Below are 22,380 nucleotides of genomic sequence, written 5' to 3'. Positions count from 1 at the left end.
GTGAGGAGTGTTTCAGGTTTAAAATTTTTAAAAGTGAAACGGATTCATTTTAATGACTAAAGCATATGTAGAGGTAACCTAATGTTAAACTAAACAAGAATATATATATTTCAAATTTAAAAGTACACAGTCAAATGCTATTTTTCTGGATTTTTTCAAGTGCTTAAATATATCAAAGACGTGAATTATTGAGGAAAATATTTAATCTTTTTTCACTATCCATTAGCCATTATATTTCATTATTACTGCTGACAAACAGGCTGCCAGCAGAAGAATTCATTTGAATTTCATATTAGTTCTATTTTGTCCGTTCCAGAGAACAAATTAACCACACAGTAATACTTACTGAAGAAGAAAATAAATGAAAAAGGAAACCTTAGAATGTGACATTCAAGTCTTTACTAAGTTTGTCACCAGCAACTGAAGGACCCAAGCAGGAGCCTCATCACATTAAGTTAAGAAACCAATTCCAGGATTTTAGTGGCTTCAACAGTTGCAATGTCAAAGATGTAAGAAAAGAGCTTTATTTACCAAAGCAATAGCTTCATCTCTAGTTAGTTAGTTACTAAATCTCTATTTACTAACATTTCTGGACCAACAGAGGTTTGTGTCTACAAGCTACAAGCACAAACCAGGTGAAGACTGGGTCATCTGCATCTTTTTCTGTTGCGCCAGGGTTGTCTGTCTAGAGTCAAAAAGGAAATCCATCTGATCAGGGATTTAAAATCAAGCTTCTCAAGACTTTGGGGAGCTTACTCATCTTTTTTCTAGCTAAAAGTAGACAGACTTTAAGAGAAAGGTTTACAAGACTCTTAGAAACTGAACTGACAAATTTGATAATAAAAAATTACTGCTTGTAAAAATACTGCTGTATTTTTAATGTAGATTTGAAGGGACTCTTGTGTGTGGCCTCCCACACATCCACCCACCATCCGGCTGTGTAAGTGGATACCCAATCTCTTCTTTCTTCTGATTCTAGTGTTTTGCTTATGTTCATTTACAATTTTCAAGGCTATCAAGAGCTGAAAACTTATTTTCAAAAAGAAAGCTTGACTTTTTTCATTAACAAAGAAGTGTTTGAGGGAACAGGTACTGCTTGCTGATAAAGCTTTATGGACTGGAGTATATGAAACCTTCCCACTTCTTCTCCTCTTCATTCTCTCACCTTTATGACTGACTTGACCTTTTCTTAAAAACACTCTAAATACTTAGAGATGCAAAGACAGAACAGAAAGCAAGCCTCTGTGTGCCTCATAACTCATCTAATTTCTGCAAGCATATGTTTTCCTTAGTCCAATGATGCAAAACTACCTGAATGTAAATCTTCTGCCTATGTCCTTAGGTCATCACAACTGCATAAAACTACCTGAGAAATATGTAGCATTTTCAGAAAAGTGGCACGTAATTTTAAGACATGAATCTATCATGTAGAAGTATCTAGCTATATCTATAGGAATTTGCTGTTGAAGCCTAGAAAAATAACAGGTTAAGAATTTGGGGGAAGGTAAATATTTAATTTTCAAAGATAGCAATACAAATCTACATTAGATAAAGTTATCAGTTTGAATAGCATGGAAATATTTAAGTTTCCTACATATAACATCATTTTGATATACAGGTCAAATATGAAACTCCTGTTTTTAATGACCTTTGTTTTTCAAGGCTGAAAGTTGCCATGCTGAATACAAAGAGTAACACAGTTGCATCTGAATCCATCTTCAGTTTCAGTTTCAAAGTGGGAAAATATACACAATTCCCATTTTCTAGTTTGTGTGCAATCTTCTAATGAATCCTTTGAAAATCTAATTATACCTCATTTTTAACTAATTTGGAAAAAAAGTGTCACTTCAGGAGCAAAGTCAGGTTAACAGCCATCACAAGATTTTTCAAAACTCTAAATTTTAACAGTTTTAAACTGTTAAAACTGAATTTTTAAACTGTAAATGTTATTTACCTAACAATATGCCCTTAGGCATCAAGTAGATCAACAGCCACACAAATGTTACTGTATTTTAAGTCACTGAAATCTAGGTGATCAATATATATTCCTGACAAATCCAGAACAGGAGTTGTCAATAAAACTGCCAGCGTGGTTTGAACACAGACTACACTTCAGGTAAGCTGGGTAAGACGACAACTGGCAATAAATACCCAACGCGCAGATGCAACTTTTATAGAAAGCAATCTAATTTGACAGTTTATGTTTTCAAATTAACATCAGCATAAGGGAACAACTGGATTCCTGGAGAAATTAATCTTTTTTTAGCCCGGTCTCCTAAAGGAAACAAGCATATACAATTATCTTGTACCTCAAGTACCTCAACACCTTACATTTAGTAAGTTCGGCCACATTTGACAGGGAAGCAGAAGCCCCAAGTGCTATTATGTTCCTGTGTTTTTCATGAATTAGTGCCTGAGTAAAAGGAAAAGACCAAACATTACTTGCAAAACCAGCCACTACATCAGTTGGTAAAAGACCTCAAAGAGAGCTGAGGATGCTGAGATGGGGAGGACTCATTATGTGAAGTAAAGATACTAAGTCGCTGCTGGGAAGGAGCTCGTGTTTTTCGAGTGGTGACTGTGAGGACAAAAGGGTACAAATCTGTAATAAAACTATTCCAGTTAAGTCCACCGTTCACAAAAATAACTTACAAGACTGAAGAGAACTTTTGTTGAAGTTTTGAACAGAATTCGTCACTTTAGAGCTATGTATTGATAGAAGTAAATATAATTTTTAACTGAGCAAATTTTCAGGCTTACAGAGTGACAGGAAAGAAATTTCTTAATGAAAGAAAGTGTGCTAAGAAAGTAGGTGCCCATGAAAATTAAGGCTCTGTAGAAAAGGTTGTGGGTTTTAGTTTGATATTACACTAAAGTTTTGATTCAGTCACAAAAGGATGAGTATTATGCTTTTAATATATATTCATAAAATATGTCTATTTCCAAGCAGTAAAAACAGTTACATTCATAAAAAACTTGTTATGCATTCACTATGCTTTTTTGAGCAAAAAAAGCAAAACAGGACTTCATATTGTAATCAAGACTTCACTGCATAAACAATTGCCTTGTATCTGAGCATTTAAAAAAAAAATAATCTAGATTAAATATAGGCAAGAAGTTTCTCCTCCTCTTAAATCTGTGTGCTGGTTTTGGCTAGGATGAAGTTAGTTTTCTTCATTGGTACGATGCTGTGATTTGGATTTGTGACCAAAACAGGCATGTTTTATTCCCTGCCGAGCAGCGCTTACACAGCCTCAAGGCCGTTTCTGGTTCTCGGGCTGCCCCAGCAGCCAGTGGGCTGGGGGTGCACAAGAAGCTGGGAGGGGGCAGAGCCGGGACAGCTGACCCCCACTGACCAAAGGCACATTCCAGACCATCTGGTGTCGTGCTCAGCAATAAACGCTGGGGGAAAGAGAGAGGAAGGGGGACGTTCCCAGTTATGGTGTTTGTCTTCCCAAATAGCCCCTACATGCAACGAAGCCCTGCTTTCTGGGAAACGGTGAAACACCTGCCTGCCCGTGGGAAGCGGTGAATGAATTCCTTGTGTTGCTTTGCTTGCCCGTGCAGCTTTTGCTTTACCTATGTCATGGTTTAGCCCTGGCTGGCAACTAAGCACCACGCAGCCGCTTGCTCAGTCCCCCACAGTGGGACAGAGGAGACAATCAGAAGAGTGAGAGAACTCTTGGGTTGAGATAAAAACAGTTTAATAGGACAAACACAAAAAGGAAAAAAAAACCCCAAACAAAAACAAAAAACAAAACAAGTGATGAACAGCACAATTTCTTATCACCTGAAGTTGATGATACGCAGCTGCCCAGCTTCCCAACCCAAGCACACAAGCAAAACAAGACAAGGAATTCATTCCCCACTTCCCACCGGCAGGCAGGTGTTCAGCCATCTTCAGGAAAACAGGGCTCCATCACATGGAACAGTTACTTGGGAAGACAAACGCCATCACTCTGAAGTTGATGCTGCGCCAGGCCCTCAGCTGCCACACCAGGCTCCCAGCTGACCAGTTAGAAAATGGGACATGACGTCGTATGGTATGGAATATCTCTTTGGCCAGTTGGGGTCAGCTGTCCTGGCTGTGTCCCCTCCCAGCTTCTTGGGTGCCCCCCGCCTTCTCCTTAGCAGGGCAGTATGAGAAGCTGAGAAGTCCTTGACTGCTTGGCAACGACTGAAAACATCAATGTGTTATCAACAGTGTTCTCATCCTAAATCCAAAACACAGCACTACACCAGCTGTCAGAAAGAAAATTAACTCTATCCCTGCCGAAACCAGAACAACCTATTAAACTGTCTTTATGTCAACACACAAGTATTCCCACTTCTACGCTTCCGACTCTCTCCCCAGTCCCACTGCAGAGGGGAGTGAGTGAGTGGCTGGGTGGTGCACAGCTGCCTACTGGGGTTAACCCACAGCAATCAGAAATTTATTATTTTTCAGCTTCTACATATTCATAAGTGTGACAGGTACTCAGGTTACAAATTATTTGGTGCTTCATAGATGGAAACTTTATTTCAACTTTCTGGCATACCTCTGCATCATTACACTAATAAGAATGTGGTCACAAAGGCATGAGCGAAAACTGTATGCAAAGGACTATTATCATGAGCAAATTAAAAAGAAGATTCTTTCTTATCAACCAATAGTCAGACTTTTTTGTTATTGTTGGCAAGAAGAAAGTAACTGAGATGTGATCTATTTTCCTTCTTCTATTCCCAGTGTAGGGTATACAAGACCAGTTTCCTCTGAAATATCTGCCAAGCTATACTGTAATGAAGACATCAGAACCCATTTCTTTTACAAATCTTTTTAGGAATCTCATAGTTAAAAAGATACCGGTCAAATAAGAGCTCTGAAGGGCTGCTGAATAACAGCCTTTCACATTGCATGTACAAAGAAGCCAAAACAGCCTGTAAGTGAAGCCTGCAAAGGAAAACAAGCAGAGAGAAATGTCAGTGGCACGGATGTGTTACTGCTCAGAAGTGATCAGCACCCAATATCCCCAATTCGTGCTCTTCTCCTGAATGAGTGTGCTGGAATTGAGAATGTTTACTTTTCATGTAAGTGTCTCAGTACTAACATACATGTACTTTTCAAGTAAGTATACAGACGATGTATTGTCCCTCCTGCTTTTTCTTGGCTATTTTTCCCCCAAACAGATGCTTCGGCCTATATCAGCACTAAAGTGCCAAGAACAGGTTCACTGCGAACAAATGTCCCTGGCATCTTTTTTGCTGAAGGATGACGCTGTCTCAGTACTGGTCAAGAGACACACCACACAGGAGCAAAAGAAACGAAAACCAACCAACCAACCGAAAAACCCGCAAGGCCCCTTCCCCCCGCAAAAGCCCTCTCTTCCATTGTCACCACAGATTTTGTGGTTTTGTGTATGGATTAATGTGCACTGAGGAACTAACCTTCTTTGTAAACAAGGAGTATTGATTACTTGGTTGTAATAAATACTTTTGATGGCTAATAATTCAATGTTTGTTTGGTTTTTTTTTAATTGGAGTGCAGATAATCTCTCTGTGTAATGCTGTATAGTATGTGAAGATATACAGTATACAACTGAAATACAATAGCTACTGTATTTGTTGCAAAACTGATTTCACTGTACATACTGGCAATTCCCCCCCAAGATGCACATGAAAGATGAATGCATAAAATGAGCTAGGGCATTTGGAAAAGAGAGGTGCCAAAATAATCTCAAGGCAAGAGGTCAGTGTGACAAGAAGTTAATTTATAAATGGATTTGGATCCATCAAATTTAAGAAAATCAGTTTCTTCCTCCTTTTCTTAAACTAGTAGAGAAATGAAAGGAACAACCTAGCCATCTAAATGCAATTTTTCTAAGGTTATTATCTTTATTAGTCTCATAATCTGCAATTTCTCACTCACTAGACAGGTTAAGTCATCTATTCAACAGAGAAAATCCAGTAGGAACGAAGCATCAAGCATCATACTATGAATTTTAGGAGCTGTACAGGAATTAAACCTCAAATTAATATCGATAGCTCTCATTTTCTCTCACGTCTAAACACAAAGCTTTTCTGCTTAAATACACCAACCATGAGCTAAGCCTTCAGTTTGAGCCTGCAGGCTCTCTACCATCGTGGATAAGATAAGAGTTCAGCTATGTTAAAACCTCGTCTCGCATAGAAGCGCCTATACTGTCTCTAGGGCACTGATGGCTAACACCGTGCTTTGACTGAACTGCATCAGAGCCCTAGGAATGGAGTAATAAAGAAGTGAGGCAGTCAGAAAGTAGTCTGTGGCAATAACTTAGGGAAGGTGTATAGTGTCTTGGGTGTAAACTAGGCTTTGTATACATGACACATGTATATACATCAGTACTGTTCCACCTCAGAAACCTGTGTATGAGGCCTGAAGTACAGTAACTAGGTTCTAAAAACCAGCAGTTGACATACACTCTGACCGAGAAGCTGTTTTCAGGCCATTAAATAACCATGAGATTTTTATCTTATAAACTCATCCATTCTGTTTTTGAAACTCCTCATACTTTTGGCCTCTGGAATATCCCATTGCAATTCCGCAGTTTAATTACATATTATACAGAAAAACACACCCTTTTGTTTGGTTTTAATTTGCTAATCAAATTTTGGTTGGATGTCAACGGTTCTTTTCACCAGTGAAAAACTGAGTAATTACATCAATGCTTAAAAGTAAAACAGAGACAGTAGATCAGTTTCAAGAGCTAAAAAACTGATTCCATCAAAATCAATTTTTGATGGAGCACAAATGGCACTGCTCCTGAACTCAGAACATTTCCTTGAACAATTATTTTCAACCCATGGTAAGTATAACTGCACACATTTCCCATAAACTAAGAAGTTGTTAGAATTACATTCTAGCAGAAAAACATACTTCTCCCTCTTTTTGTATAAACCAGCTTAATACACTTTTATTTGATCTGGTAAATTTTTTAAATTGCTTTTCGGTGAGATCAATTTAAAATTTATGATCCTAATATACTGAAACTTTGAACACAAATTCTGAACCTTAGACAAAAAAATCCACAACTTCTCTATGGAACTTTCGTTTTAGCGGCTTCTGCTAATCAATCCTACTATAATTTAATCCAAGATGGGTATACAGAACATGGGCTGACAGGTGATATATGCTTCCTATTTTGCTGTTCACATAACCATTAACAATAACTACAATACAGCACATGAATGATAAAGACCAGATACTCATTGAACTGTAAAATCCAATACTCTTTATCAAGTCAAGGGGGAGTGAGGGGTGGGGGAATCTATTAAAAAATTTGTGCCTCAACTAAGAGTACCATATATAGTATGTCAACTTGGAAAACGATGTGCCCATAACGTGTTTGTTTTTTCTTTATCAATGCAAGGATCTTACAAGGGCTAGCTCTAATTATAATTATTTATTAAAATGAGGGTAAAGAATCAGTTTTAATGTAAATAGGCTGAAACTTTTCTATCTAATAAATAGTGCTCTGTAAATAAATGGAAAAAAATATTTACAACCTGATTCAGAGAAAGTGTTCCTTTCATTGGTTTCCTGCCAATTAACCAGCTTCTGATTTTATTTATACAAGGCTATCAAGTTACCAACAAACTCCCATAACAGCTGCACACTCATAAAGCATTTCTCTTTGCTTATAAGGCAAATTTCAGGGCTGAAATCTTAACTGTAACTTAAATGATAATCAAAGTTCCACATCAAATTGTATCATCACTACATTCAAACAAGAGAGATCCCATGTGCCGTGGTTTAGCCCTGGCTGGCAACTAAGCACCACGCAGCTGCTCGCTCACTCCCACTCCCCCAACAGGATGGGGGAGAGAATTGGAAGAGTGAAAGTGAGAGAACTCTTGGGTTGAGATAAAAGCAGTTTAATAGGACAAACACAAAAAGGATGATGATGATGATGATAATAATAATAAAAATACAAACCAAATGACGAACAGCACAATTTCTTATCACCTGAAGTCGATGCTACACAAGGCCCCCAGCTGCCCAGCCTGCCAGCCCACACGCACAAGCCAAACAAGACAAGGAATTCATTCCCCACTTCCCACCGGCAGGCAGGTGTTCAGCCTTCTCCAGGAAAACAGGGCTCCATCACATGGAACAGTTACTTGGGAAGACAAATGCCATCACTCTGAACGCTGCTGTGCCAGGCCCCCAGCTGCCGCACCAGGCCCCCAGTTACACACCTCTCAGCCCACCCCCCAGTTAGAAAACAGGACATGACGTCGTATGGTATGGAATATCTCTTTGGCCAGTTGGGGTCAGCTGTCCTGGCTGTGTCCCCTCCCAGCTTCTTGGGTGCCCCCCGCCTTCTCCTTAGCAGGGCAGTATGAGAAGCTGAGAAGTCCTTGACTGCTTGGCAACGACTGAAAACATCAATGTGTTATCAACAGTGTTCTCATCCTAAATCCAAAACACAGCACTACACCAGCTGTCAGAAAGAAAATTAACTCTATCCCTGCCGAAACCAGGACACCACGGTACTGCTGAGTTGTTTTAACTTTATCAACGTGATCGCTGTAATGGACTGATGTACTTTAATGGGCTGACCCAAACCACAAGGAATTAACATGAATGCATTTCATACACTTAGCAGATTAAGGTCCAGATTGTTTGTTAGAATAAGACCAAATGCTCAAATTCTCCCACCAAATGTAAAGAACAGTATTTTTTAAATACATTTTAACCCAGTATTATAAAACAGAGAGTGATATTTCAACAATAAATTCACTAACATCAGCACTAAGCCCCCTAGGTCTCATTTGCTATAGCTATGCCTTTACCAAGTAAAAACAGGACTAGAAGAATACCAATATATCCTCTGGAAGAAAATTATTATCTATATTTTTCTAAAACAGAAAGAAAAATATTATTATGTCTTGTCATAGCTGAACACAAACAAAAGAATTATAGTAGTATCTTCCACTAAAATAGAGCTGATGTTCTTTAAAACATGCATACTTAAACACAAACATAATTAACTGCTTTCCAACACTCACTAAAGACTGAAAGGATCCTAAATTGGCTTTAAGTGGTTAGAACAAAACATTTTTTTATCAAAATAGAGAATATTAAATGCATTTATAAGATAATTTGTTGGAAATTCTGATTTTTAGAAGAATTAGTATAAAATTAGGAAGACACCTTTTTTTTGGTCACTGCTTTTATATAGTCTTACTTTTGGGTTTTTGTTTAAACATATGACAGTTTTGTATATAAAGGTTGTCCTTAAAAACATTTGAGTCACACAAACTCTCTCTTGCATGATCTATTGTCTCATGAAAGCAGTGTTATAAATCCCAAAGTAAAATAACGTAATTATTAAAGCAAAGCAGAAAGTTGTTAGGATGACCAATGTTAACTAAAGGAATCCTGATAAAGACAGTTATTTCGCTTTGGAATTCCCAGAATGCCACGGATTTGCAGTCATAACTGGTATGTTTTAAAAGATACTTAGTAAAACTGATCGACAATGAAGAATTTTCAAGGAAAAGAATCTAAGATCTGCAACCAGTTTTGCTTCCTTGTTTCTATAGTTTAAATTCCCATCAACTATAAAGTATTTCTTTTTGCTGCTTCCGTATTTTTGACTGCTTAAACTGATTAAATATGCAATTTCATCATTGTTTTTAACACGTTCAAAATAACATCTAAAACTGTAGCTATTTTTATAATACAAATACTGAAAATCATCATCATTTACACTGTAAATGCTCTTACTGAGCCTAAAGATTATTAATGATGTAGCCAGAGAAATACATTCTACAAAATTATGTGATGACAATCAAATGATAATATTCAGTAAATTATACCAGATATTTTCCAAGTACTAACATTTTTTTCACTACATCAGGCTGGAAAAATCCATTTCTTAACATGGTATAATGATACGACAAAAGCCAACAGCAAGTTGACGTTCAAGAGATGGAAATAAGCTTCAGAAAAGCGGATCCAGTACAAGGTTTTCTACTGAATACCAGATGAATGCTGAGATTCAGTATCAGAGGAGCTACTCCACAAAATATTGTCTGTACTGTCCAGTTCAGAATGCTAACTTTTAAAATTTAATGAATGAATAAAGGTTCAAAAGATCAAGTCAGCCCATATCAAAATTATCAGAGACTCTAAAGGACTATAATCAAACAACAGATGAAGCATACGTGATCTCCTCCTTTTGTCCTCAGACCTCCTGCAATGCTGAAAAAACCGAAACAACAACAAAAAAGCACTTGCAAAATTAGCTACCCAAATGTGCATGTCTTTTGAAGGCTTCAGTTAACTACACTTTACATAATTCCCATCTGGTATCCTCACAAGCAAAAATAACAGTATTCTCAGTTGTCACTCATGGCAACTACTTTATCAGCAACTGTCTGTTACTTTTAAAGAATTTCAAAGTGCAAAGGGAACTCCATAGAAAAAGAAAAGTACAGAGGGAGCTTTTGATCAGCAAGTTGATTTCTTCATACGTGCGACTACTAAAGATCATGAAACATTTTTCAGAGTCTAAATTTGATGAGAAAATTATCATGGATAATTCATGTACAATTCTGTAACTACAGAAAAACTTATTCTAATACATATAATATCTAAAAGCAATATTTAAATCACAGCACAGGGTAGGAGGCGGCAGTAATGACAGTAAGAGTGATAACAGCTACCTGTATTTCGACAGATGCAGAAACTCTACTATCCTGAATATGGAGCACACAGGATATGTGACTGTGAGCCAAAAGCACAGACTGAGAATGCCACCAGAACAGAACGAGGATAGAAAGCTGAGGTTTCTGTAACCCAGCATCTAGAAACACCTTTCCCAGTCTAACTTCTTATTGCTCCAAGTTCATAAAGTACGTTCCATACAAGTGAATTTGTAGAGGAGACCCTCAAAATTTGAGTCATTCACAGGATTTCTGACAGCTGAGAAAAAGCCCCCAAAACTGCATTTGCACTTTTGATACACACAAATAAATAAATTTAAAAAAATACCACTGTAAAAGCTCAGAGAGACACCAAGCAATCTTGCTAATCTCTGAAGCTGCTGCAGGCTTTTTGGTTGCGGGTTTCCACACATACCTCCCAGCAGATATTCCAGCTATCCACCACCATTTTATCCATGCTCTCAGCAATGCTGTTCTCTACAAAGCAGTATTTCTTGTTCTAACAACCTTGTTTTTTCACTTTATAACAAAAAAAAATGGCTATTAGATTTCTTCCACAAGATGAAGTAACAACTCTTCATCCAGAAATAAAAATCACAATGACTACAAGCCTTAAATCATCTTTCTTTACAAAAGCAGTCATAGAATATCTTTGCTAATGCTATCTCACTATGGATGTTTAAAACCTTTATCAAAGAAAAGAAGCTTAAGTATCTCTATCTTTCCTTTATTCTCATTTCTGATTTGGATACCTGAAAAGAGTTTGCAATCCCTGTTTGTAGACATTGCACGCTACAATGACGAATGATAATTTATGTTGTATATTCATAACACTGAGTTCAATTTTGGTACTAAGTAGGTTGTTTTATTTGACTCACAAGTCAGTTTTAGGCTTATTAATGACCACAGAAAATATACTGAATAAGAAGCTGTGAATAAGACTTAAATATAAATGTTTCAACAAAAATGAAATTGGGAAAATAACAGTATACAACAACCAAAAGGAGTATTTTTTGTATCTACTTTAGAATATGCCATATGTTTATATCCTCCACTGAAACGGTAGCAATCATGAGACTGTGATGATGCCTTAGTTAACTGCTGTTATATTTCTACAACTATACACTTGGAAAGAGAAATGATTTGTTTATTTGAAGCTAGGAATATTTCCAACTCCGTATCCAGCAATACCAGATAGGTTCAAGCCCAGAGAGATCAAGTAGACTTGAATGGAAGTTATTAAAAAAATGGTATTTTAGCTGATTGATAAAATCAGTATCTGGTAATTAAGGACGTTACAAGCTATTGGTAACACCACCACAAATGTCATGAGTTGAGATGCAGAAGAATGGGGCATGCTCTTCAATGAGAAGAGTTCTACACGCATGCAGATATACCTTGGTCTGGACGTGATGTAGGTAAACAAATGCATATGCAGTGAACATTATAGTAGTAGCAGTGGAGTTTCAAATCTACGTTTTAATGCAATGGAGTAAAAGGAGAGAAAAGCAAGATAGTATGGTTTATATTCAGATAGGAAAATTGTCAGTAAGAATAACAAAACGACCTGTAGAAAATTGTATAAACTGGGATCCGAATCCCTAAATGGTGAAGATAGGATAGCAGAGATGGGAGAACAGGCCTTCTGGCTCAAGAGCAATCTAGACTATAATAAACTAAAAATATAAATGAGATGTTTCCATATTCTATGACTATGTACTATGACACATTTGTTAATAAGAAAGAAATTACAGTAATGCTATTACTTTCAGCTTTACCTGCTGTCATGGTTGCACTAACCGTCATGAACATAAGAGTCATTCCAAGTCCATTCACCAAAGGCTTACAGTTCAGATATTGCCCTGAACAACTAAAAAGATCAACAAAAGGAAAGTAAATGAACTCACCAAATTTATCATCATAAAAAAAAAGTTCCCCTTCTTGGGTTAGGTGCAGCTTCTCCACAGTCCTTGGCTCACCCTGTGAGTTCTCATTTAACCCTCCCTGCTAACATAGCGAGGGGAAAAGCTTACAATAGGGGAGACAAAAAAGACAGGCATTTTCTGGTTGAGAATAAAATTAGCACACACTTCTGCAGCACGCATTCCCAGCTGCGCAACTCTGAGTTGGATCAGGGTGGCAGCTATCTTTATGCTAACGCGAGCCAGACAGAATCCTTTCAATTACACACAGTACGGCATATCCCAAACATTCAGAAAGCATGCGGAGAACCTGCAATCAAAAAATCTCAGATGCTTAAATATCTGAACTGATGTGGCATCATCAATTCTAGAAATCCCTCAGATAAGCGAAGTATGTGCCAGAAGTCTACTTGTAGATAATGCTCGCAGGCTGCTACTTTAGTCAATTGATAGTAGAACAAGTAAACAACCCTCTTCTGACATTCTAGAGAACCTCCCTGCTATTGCAAACATTTCAGCATAACCACTGTGAAGGAAAACTTATCATGAGACAGGCTCTGGTTCAAAGAAGCTAAAAAAAGGTGACAAACACATTCAAGGAGCTGTTAGTGTAACTTTATGTACTACAGCATACTACAGCAGTGATACGCACTACAGCTCTACCACACCATAGGACCAAAAAGATCGCCTTTCTAGTACTATAGAACTTGTGTAGTATAACTTAGTCCAACTGGAAACACCCCAGCTATTTCTGAGATCTCTGAGAAATACAGGGTTGCTTCTGAATGCTTAGGTAAGCACATCAGCAAAAACTTATCTCCATTGGTCTCAGCATGACTGGCTGGTCTGTTCTGTCTGGAAGGGACAACGTTCTCCCTTAACCAGCTTCTCTGTGGGCTGTTCATCGGAACTGAAGGCATTCACTTCCTCCTTTGCTAAAATACATTGCCCAGGCAAGAAAGTCTCCCCAGTCAGTAAAAGCTGTATATAATCTAGTATCTAATACAATTCAGCATATGGTGCCTTGCTGCAATTGGGATTACTTAAGCCAGAGACATACATTGTAAATCTTCTAGAGGACAAACAAGTCAGTGAGAAAATAACTTACAGCAGCTTTGTCACTAAAATTACCCTTTACATATTGAAAACAGCTGAACAGTAGAAAATTAAATTAGTTGTAATTTGAAATATTATTAGAATAATACCTTTAATATCTATTATTTCAAGAAGAAAACTTTAGTACGCGCAGTTTCAACAACCCTCAATATGGTGTATTAAAAAGACACAGTGAAAGCTAAAAATTCAGTACATTCAGAATGACACAGCCTTTGAATTTGGGAATATATGACCACAGCAACACATAGCACAGGTATGCTTACAGCAAACTGTCTCTGTTTTTTTGAAGTTACTGATGCAAATATTCATTATTTCTTTTCATTTATGCACTTTTGCAGCAAACCAACAGCTGCTCCTGATTACTCACATGAGAAGTAGTTTCCTAAAATTAATGATACTTAAACTCAAAAGACATAACGGCTTCATTAACATAGCTTGTGCTTGAAGTCATTAATATTTAAAGTGTGAGCACAGAATTCCAGGATAAGAACATAAAATTGAACTAAAAATTGAAGCGTCGTGAACTTAAAAAAAAATATTAATAACGTTAGATTTGTAAGAGCAATGAAAATACAGAGGAAGCACTAGCAAAAATTGGATATTTACCTACTCTTCTATTCATAATTACTGGGAATCATCACACCCCAAACATGCAGTAAAAAATTGTGTTCATTTTACCTCATTGATCTCTTCCTCTGTATAGCCATAAATGATGTAAGGTGATACTGGCATGAGTGCATCTTGCTACTTGTAGACTGAAGAAAAGGACAAAGACTTGAAGATTTAGTTTAGCAGATTTATCTCAGACATATTTTCTAGCTATAGACGCATTTGTGTGGAAAAAAAACTGTCTTGAAAGATACTTGGATATAGAGAGAGTGTAAGAAGGTACTTATCCAAATACTAATCTAAAGATATCCCATTCCAATTACTTATTTTTCTTTGCAAAGAATTAAAACCTTCTGGACAAACAAAACTCTAGCTGCAAAAGCAAGGCAAAGAGGTCAAATTCAATTCCAAAGCTACCACTTCCAACCAAAAGTTAGCCTTTTCCTCAGCATACCAAGATCCAAAAGAGGGTATCTGCTCACAGCAAAAACAGATTAAGGTAAACAGACAAAATGTACTCTTATTCCAGAATAAAAATTCAAATATATACTTAGCTAAGAAAAGTGATTGGGCTTCACCTTTTTTTAGCCTAAATTTAGAGTGTATGTATATTCTAAAAGCTCTAGAATCTTGCTTTAGGAACTATCCTGTTTGTTAAAATGAAATGCACAAGCAACATTCATCAGACAAAAAGAGAAGCTGCTATGGTTTGCTTTTTGTTTTGCCGTGAAACTGTTCAGAATGCAGTTCACATTTCTTAGTCATTACAAAATGGTATCAGCTCTATTTTTCTGTAGAAAAAAATACTAATAACTTAAAAGTGGAGAGAAGAATTTTCTAGTGATTGCTTTTGCACTGTGATTTACCCAAACTGTTTCATTTTAATACATATATTGTAAGAACTCTTCTAGTGACAAAGTATCAGATGTTCTGTGTAAGACTTGATTAGGCCTCTTCCAATGGCTTTTTGGTGAAGACACCAGTTTCACTATCAAAACACCTCACTGGAGGTTATCAGTTTTCACCGGTTTTTACTGCCAAGATTGCCTACTCAGAGCCAGGAAGGTACTTCTGATTAAAGCTGAAAGGACAACCCAACCCTGGGAGGAAGAGGAGGAGACACTTGCATCAGAACAATAAACAGCAAATTGACTAGAAAGCTTTTCTGGGATTCCAGAGAGAGAGACTCAAATCCTTACCATACCTGATTCACACACTGGAGCACATCAGTCTTCTGTATCAAAAATCAGTATCACACTCTTAGGCTAGATTTCTCTGATGACATTACATTTTTATGTTACTTTGCATTTAGAAAAATATTACTTTAAAAAGTTTGCTTTAATCAATATGATAAAAATATACAGGTTATAAGTGGATGAAAATATTTTCACATTTAATTCAGGAGGCCTAATGTAAATATTAAAGAAAAAATATTCTGAAGCAAAAAGGAAATCAATTTAGTTGTAGTAACACTTCCCTTTTAATACAACAGACCAGTCACAAATGCAGGCAAAGTCAGAGGAACAGGAATGCAATTGGACAACCTACAGTTGAACACTGGATTTGGCTCATTTGCAGAGCACTCCTGTTTACATTTATAATCCAAGAAAAAGAAATAAATTACTCAAAAATTGCCAAAAGCACCGGAAAGTAATACATGTTGGTAACAGAGCCAAAATGATGAACAAAGCCAAGTTCCACAAATAGCTAAAGCCCATATCTAGACTAGACACACGATGATACAATACCCTGCAGGACAACAGCTGAAGAGGGAAACAAAAATGTAAATAAAGCTAAAGAACCTCTTTCACACTACAGATGTCCTGAAACAATTAACAGGTCACTATCTGGTTAGCTAAGGAATGATCCCTTTAAAGCAACCCCAATCCCCATGCTTTCACCAGCGGCCAAACACTGGCTGAAGTGACAGAATGTGATTCATATATCGCCAACTTCATTAGCTCATTCTCATTTTAGTCCACCATGTCAAAGCAACAATCCTTTCGCTAATCCCATCAAGGGGATTTTTTTTTTTTTTCAATTCCATCTCTCACCGACTCAGATAGGGGAATCAAATACTGAATAATACATTCAATGAGTTACTTAATTAGCTGGGTGAAGGTGAAACTGAAACAGCTGAGTCAAATAATGAGATGTCAAGCACAGCAGCTTAGACCAAGGAGGGATTTGAAAGCATTCTTCCTGACAGAAAGGAAAACACAGTATTTTTCAGACACAGAATATTAAGGGATTTAATCTTTCCATTTCAGTCCCTCCAAAAATATCAGTTGGGGGGGGGAAACAGCAAAACTGTACTGAGAAGAACAAGGAGAGTAGAAAGCCTTCCCTGTACAGCAAGCATCATTAAATAAGTCATCATCAACTACCAAGTTACCACTGGTTCAAAGCAAAGCAAAAAAAAAAAAAAAAACCCAAACCCAAACCCCAAACAAAACACTTTCTAGAAAAGTTAAGCAGAGAATGCAAAAGTACTGTTATGTAGGATGATGATTAACCAAGTAGATTTATCCTCATTTAAGGAGAGATTTTATTCTCTGATATACCAAATGGCTAACCAAAATTTTCACTGATCTATTAACTAAGTCTATTTAATTCCCCAGGTTGCTGTCCACAGTCATAGCATCTCTGGCTTTCTGCCTTTAGCATTACTCGTGGACTCTTGTAACCAGGCATTTTTTATTAGAGTCAGAACTAGTTGATGAATCCTTGCTTTGTTTCTGTGTTTGGACAAACAGCTTGATTTGTCCCTGCCCTGCAGTCCCTAAATGAAGATTTTGCCAATATAAAGGAGTATAACATTACATTTTTGGCCCATGCAAATTTTTCCAGGGAGCCTGCTCAAAGGACTCTGTCAGAGACCCTGGGTAATGGCAGATATTCAAACCACGGATTTCCCGTGGAGCTGAACAGTAAAGATTGTACTTATTTAGAAGAATAATGATGGTTAAAAAGTGTCAAATGTTACAAAATGTTGCAACTCAAAACAAACACATTGTTAGTCCTCAAACCTCAAATGGATACTGGTAAGATAAACAGAGAAGGTGGCTTGTCTTCTGACTTTCACCCCTCCTCCCAAAAAAAAAAAAAAAAAAAAATCTATGAAATTATTATAATATTTTTAATTTTCACAAACTCCAGTGGATCTAACTGATATGGGCATATCCCTGCACTATGCTGTATAAATAACAGTGCCTGCATATCAGTCATCCTTGCCAAACATAACTTTACATTAAAATACAGCAAAATGGAAAAAAACGTATAATGGGTATAAACAGAAGTGTGTGTCATAGGATATGGGATTCATCAACCTCATGCAAGTTAGAGGCCATTAAATAGTTATTTTAAAAAAACCCAGAAGCTGTATGTATCTTTTGCTAATTGGAACAATATTCAAACTCGTACTCTACAAATGACAAGCTCTACAACAATATGCTAAGTAACAGTAAGTGCGTTATTTACCTTGCAGCCAGTGAAGTTCACGGAATGATTCATCACTTATAAACAGTAAATGTAAATCTAATTTTTTTTAACTTCCAAAATATAGGAATAGAAAAATAGTTCTCAGAGTTCAGTAAAATCTGGATTTCATTTTTATTTTGCTTTCTCATTTACAGGCTATTTCTGCCATCATTTTTTAAATACTTTCCCCATTTACTTCCATCTTAAAACACTAAAAATCCAGGAAACAGGCACCTTAAAACTTCAAATGTTTTGCACTTCACAGCTGAATCTCCTTCTCTCTCACCTTAATACTGGATATCTATAAACGTTTAAAAATCAAAAGTGTTGCCTTAATCGATCTGCCTTTAATTAGCTACACAATTCATATATATGCTTCAGTACATATCTGCACATGTAATGTAGAAACACTTTGGAGCGTCTCAGGAGCTATATCCTTAGGATTTCCAGATGCTAGGGCAAATGCGTTACATCTTGAAATTTCAAACATATGGCAAAAACCTTAAGGAAAAAACTAAAAATACTACAAAAATAGTGGTTACTGCCAAAAGCAGTAACATTGACAGGCACCATATTAGAAGATGAGTACTAGAATTCAGGTTTTAGCATTTCCCTAAACAACCATATAATTTGTTAATAAAAATAAAGACCATTTTATATGAAGGACTGTGTAATGGTGAATTTTGTTTGGGCTTTGCTTACTTTGCTCTTTTCCTCCTCTTTAAAAACAAGAACATTCCTCAGGTATGCTGTTTAACTGTCTAGAAAAGAATTGTACAGTGGCATGTTTACTTGCTTCTTCAGTTACAATAAGAATGTAAAGTTTTGTCTCTTAACTAATTTAATGATGTAAAGCTGTGTAAAAGCATTACCACATACGCAAAGTGAAAAAATATAATAATGATGTAGTGAATATCGTGGAGGTATTCTATACTGTAGCCCTTTGACTTAAAGTAAATGATTTCTGATTAGACTCATGAAGTACTGAACATGTCCCTCCACTAGTTGTCAGGAGTTATCAGATAACACAAACTTTACATGGAATCGGAACTAATTTCTGCATAGTGCTACTGCAGTAAAGGATGCAACAACAATGGCAGACATATCATTAAATGGGCAAATGTAGAAACATAATTAAATTAACTGATAATCATCTCTCTCCTTCTATCCAGACTCTAATTTAATGCACTTGCAAATGTAATGAGGTTCACTGAATTGAAAAATACTGTGGAAATAACAGAAACAAGATTAAATTAATTGTAAGACATACTGATAAGAAAGCTTGTTTCAAATTATGTGAAGCACATTTCTAAAAGTCATTAAAAGGCTCGTCACATATCATGCACCTTGATGACAACACATTTTAAATTATTTTTTTTACCAACTGGAATATCCGCTGTGTTTCATATAACCATATGCTAATTGGTTAGTGTTCTCTCATCTTCAGGTAAATAAACATGTGAAAAATGCTTGGGCAGTAAAAAATTAAAATCTGGCCAACAACCAAAATGATTTCTACTCCAACCATTTCCACGCAACTTCACATTATAAAATTTATGATTAAGATGTACTAAATACATTTATACCTTGCAGCCTCATGCTGAAAAATTATGCTTTTTCCCCTAAGAAAGCAGAATTTAAATGTCTGCAAACAGGAATAAAGCACTAATTTTGAATACAAAATAACCAACTCTTAGTTCTGCCTGGAAGTCTTCTAGACCATGCAACATCTCTGAAGCAAAATCAAACATATATTAACCATCCTGAAAGATTTTTATTGAATCTTTTTCTTAAAAAAACCTGAAGTGACAGGAAATCCACCATCTCTCTAGGTACCCTGTCCAAATACTTAACTGTATTTGATGCTTTAAGAAACAAGGAAATCATTATCCAAAAATACATTAGACATTTTAGGTAATTTATTTGAAAGGAAACATTGTCTAGTAAGTGCCAGTAAACTAAAATTTCAAACACTAGTGGGAGCTACAAGACATGCAATGTCAAGTATTTTAGTAGAATTATATCAAGTCATTCCAATTTTATATTTCCTTATACCAAGATTAACAACAAAGGATTTGCATTAGCGTACAATGACGGGTCGCTTAAGCTTACATTCCCCTGACGCTTCTGACAGCACTGTATTCCAAAGGGCAAATAGAGGGCTTTAATAAGGGTTTCTTGTTTTAACACTGAAAAGCAGACAACGATAACTTTAACTTGTGATTTCCGACCGACAATATGCTGCAGTGACAAGAGTAATACAAAATCATAGCTAGCTAAGACAGTCTCTGAGCTAGAGAGTAAAGAGGAAGGGAGAGAAATTTAGAGAAACAGGGTATTAAATCACAGGGCATAATCTTTTAACATCCAGGGCATTCTGCTCCAAAACCAACAAAGATTCAAGTAGACACTTTGAAGAAGGTGAGAATTCCACTAATATCAGTTTAGTCGATGAAATGGAAGCCAAACAATTAAGAGGCTCAAAAGTCAGAAAATTCTGATGACACTAAACTTCTTTCATGTTCTGGTTCTTTCAAAGGCCTTTGTAGAAAATTATCCAAATGATGTTATTTTTCTTACAGGCTGGATTCATCTCACCTGTCTTTAACTGCCTGTAAGTTAGCTATGTCATCTAAGCTAGTCATCTTCTATTGTTAAGAGAGACAGATCTCCACTGAGAAATATTCTGTCAATAACCATGAAGAAAGGAACTTGAGTAGCTAGTGAAGACCGAAGACTTAATATGCTCAAACTTGAATCTCATCCTGTCTGTACTGTAATTATCCCTTCCTTTTTGGTGTCCTTTAGATATTTTATTAAGTATTTGTACAGAGTTCTATCTCATTTTTCTAGTTTCTGTATTTTTATAAACACCAAATTAGTTATGAACTTTAATAAATATCACTCACGGGACTTCCTATAGTAAAATTGGTCATTATTCACTAAATACTCCATTCTTAAGGAAGAGAAAGGTAATTGTGAAATGAAAAGTGTATGGATATAATTGGAGAGAATTCCAGGAGAGTTTACGTAGTTATGAATAATGCTTTAAAAGGGAAACTGACTGTTTATATTGTATATATCTTGTTACTTACAAAAAGCAAGCATTATACTGGTAACAGATGGTTTCTCAAGGTGGCCATATACAACTTTATTTTCTATTTTCAACATGCCTTCAATACAACTTTAGTTCCAAAAGGATCTGGCCCTAAGATCCATTAAAAGCTGGCAATAGAGTAGGAATTGGTGTTAATTAGTCTGGGCTTTCTCCCAAATCTCTACCAATTAAACAACAAGTGTTTAGTGCTATTAAGCTTACATGTTATAAATCTTTATCTGCATAACATTATTAGAAAATGGAAGAGGAGGGAAACAGTGGGGTAGGGAAAAAGTAAAAAACAATGAATATAGATGAAATTTTAAAAAAGAAAAATAAAAATCAGCTGCTTCCTTTTCTTCCCCTATAAGCATATCAGCATAAGTAGGCATTTCAAAACTCATAAATCTGTGTGAGATGAATATTACAGTTTTTAGGATTTAAAATAAATTTTAAATGTCACATAAGAGGACACACAAAACTGAATTTTCAAAGGGTGATGATTTCCCCCCACACTTTCATACATTAATTGTACCATTTATAGCATAAGATACCGAATCCAGAAAAAAAAGACATGCTTTCTCATCTTATTCAAGATGAAAATAAAATTTGGAAACTCGTATGAGAAATAGGAAGCCTAATACACAGCACTGAAATTAAATACTAAACACAAAATAGTTTTATGTTCAGCTAGTTAGTCGTATGAACAAAGCGTATGCTTTAAAATGTTGGCTCAGGTTAGTGACCCTTCCAGTTCAGGATCTCGTCTCTCCCTGTGGTCATACCAGATGCTTCAAAGAAAGATAGAAACAAATAGCCTCTGTTTCTCCAAATCAGTTGTGAATAACCTACTACTGAGACAAAATACTTATTTACATGTACTTAAATATCTATACAAATGTTTACAGGAAACAATCAGAATACATTTCTAAGCAGAAGCAAAGTATGTAATTTTCTTAAAACATTCCCCACACTACCGATATATCTAAGAACAGTGATTCCACAGCCTCTCTAGATGTGTGTGTAACCTCTTTGTCAAGATTTTTTCCAAATATCTGAGAACAATTTCCTGTGTAGCAGCCTGTGTCCATTACCTCTCATCCATTCACTGTACACCTCCATGGAGTCTGGCTCCATCTTTTGTACACTATTAGATAGCGAATAAAATACCACCTTAGTCTTCTAACTGAACAAACTCAGTTCTACCTGCCTCCTTCCATCCATCATGTGCTCCAACCTTCTCATCATCTTGTTGGTCCTCACCTCCTTCAGTACATCAATATCATTCTTCTACCAAATTTAATTTAATCTGATATTTTATATAACAAACATGTCCTCCCATACATTTTTATTTAGAAATTCCCCCAAAAAGGAAGGGGCAATCATCTGAGACTAATGCAATGATTTGCCCAACTCTTATGAAAATTCCTTTGAGAAGCTCCAGTGTTTCCACACTGTTCTTAGTAC

At 36.3% G+C, this 22,380-nt stretch overlaps 1 protein-coding gene across 29 annotated transcripts in view; it reads right to left on the bottom strand.

The window, feature by feature from the left end:
• RBFOX1 (RNA binding fox-1 homolog 1) overlaps nucleotides 1-22,380 on the bottom strand; it is a 907,584-nt gene that overhangs the window by 605,386 nt on the left and 279,818 nt on the right. The window contains exon 1 of one of the 29 annotated variants that reach the window (XM_054843122.1): nucleotides 12,597-12,711. The exons of 27 other annotated variants lie outside the window; for them this stretch is intronic. In XM_054843122.1, the coding sequence (XP_054699097.1) occupies nucleotides 12,597-12,611 (15 nt within the window). In that variant the 5' untranslated portion in view covers nucleotides 12,612-12,711. Of the gene's footprint in view, nucleotides 1-12,596; nucleotides 12,712-22,380 lie in introns of those variants that run through there. One more of the 29 variants, XM_054843136.1, reaches the window with a different exon arrangement.

Source organism: Grus americana, chromosome 15, assembly GCF_028858705.1.
Source record: "Grus americana isolate bGruAme1 chromosome 15, bGruAme1.mat, whole genome shotgun sequence".
Lineage (NCBI taxonomy): Eukaryota > Metazoa > Chordata > Aves > Gruiformes > Gruidae > Grus > Grus americana.
The sequence above is the reverse complement of the archived record's forward strand: the minus strand, read 5'-3'. Positions and strand labels throughout refer to the sequence as shown.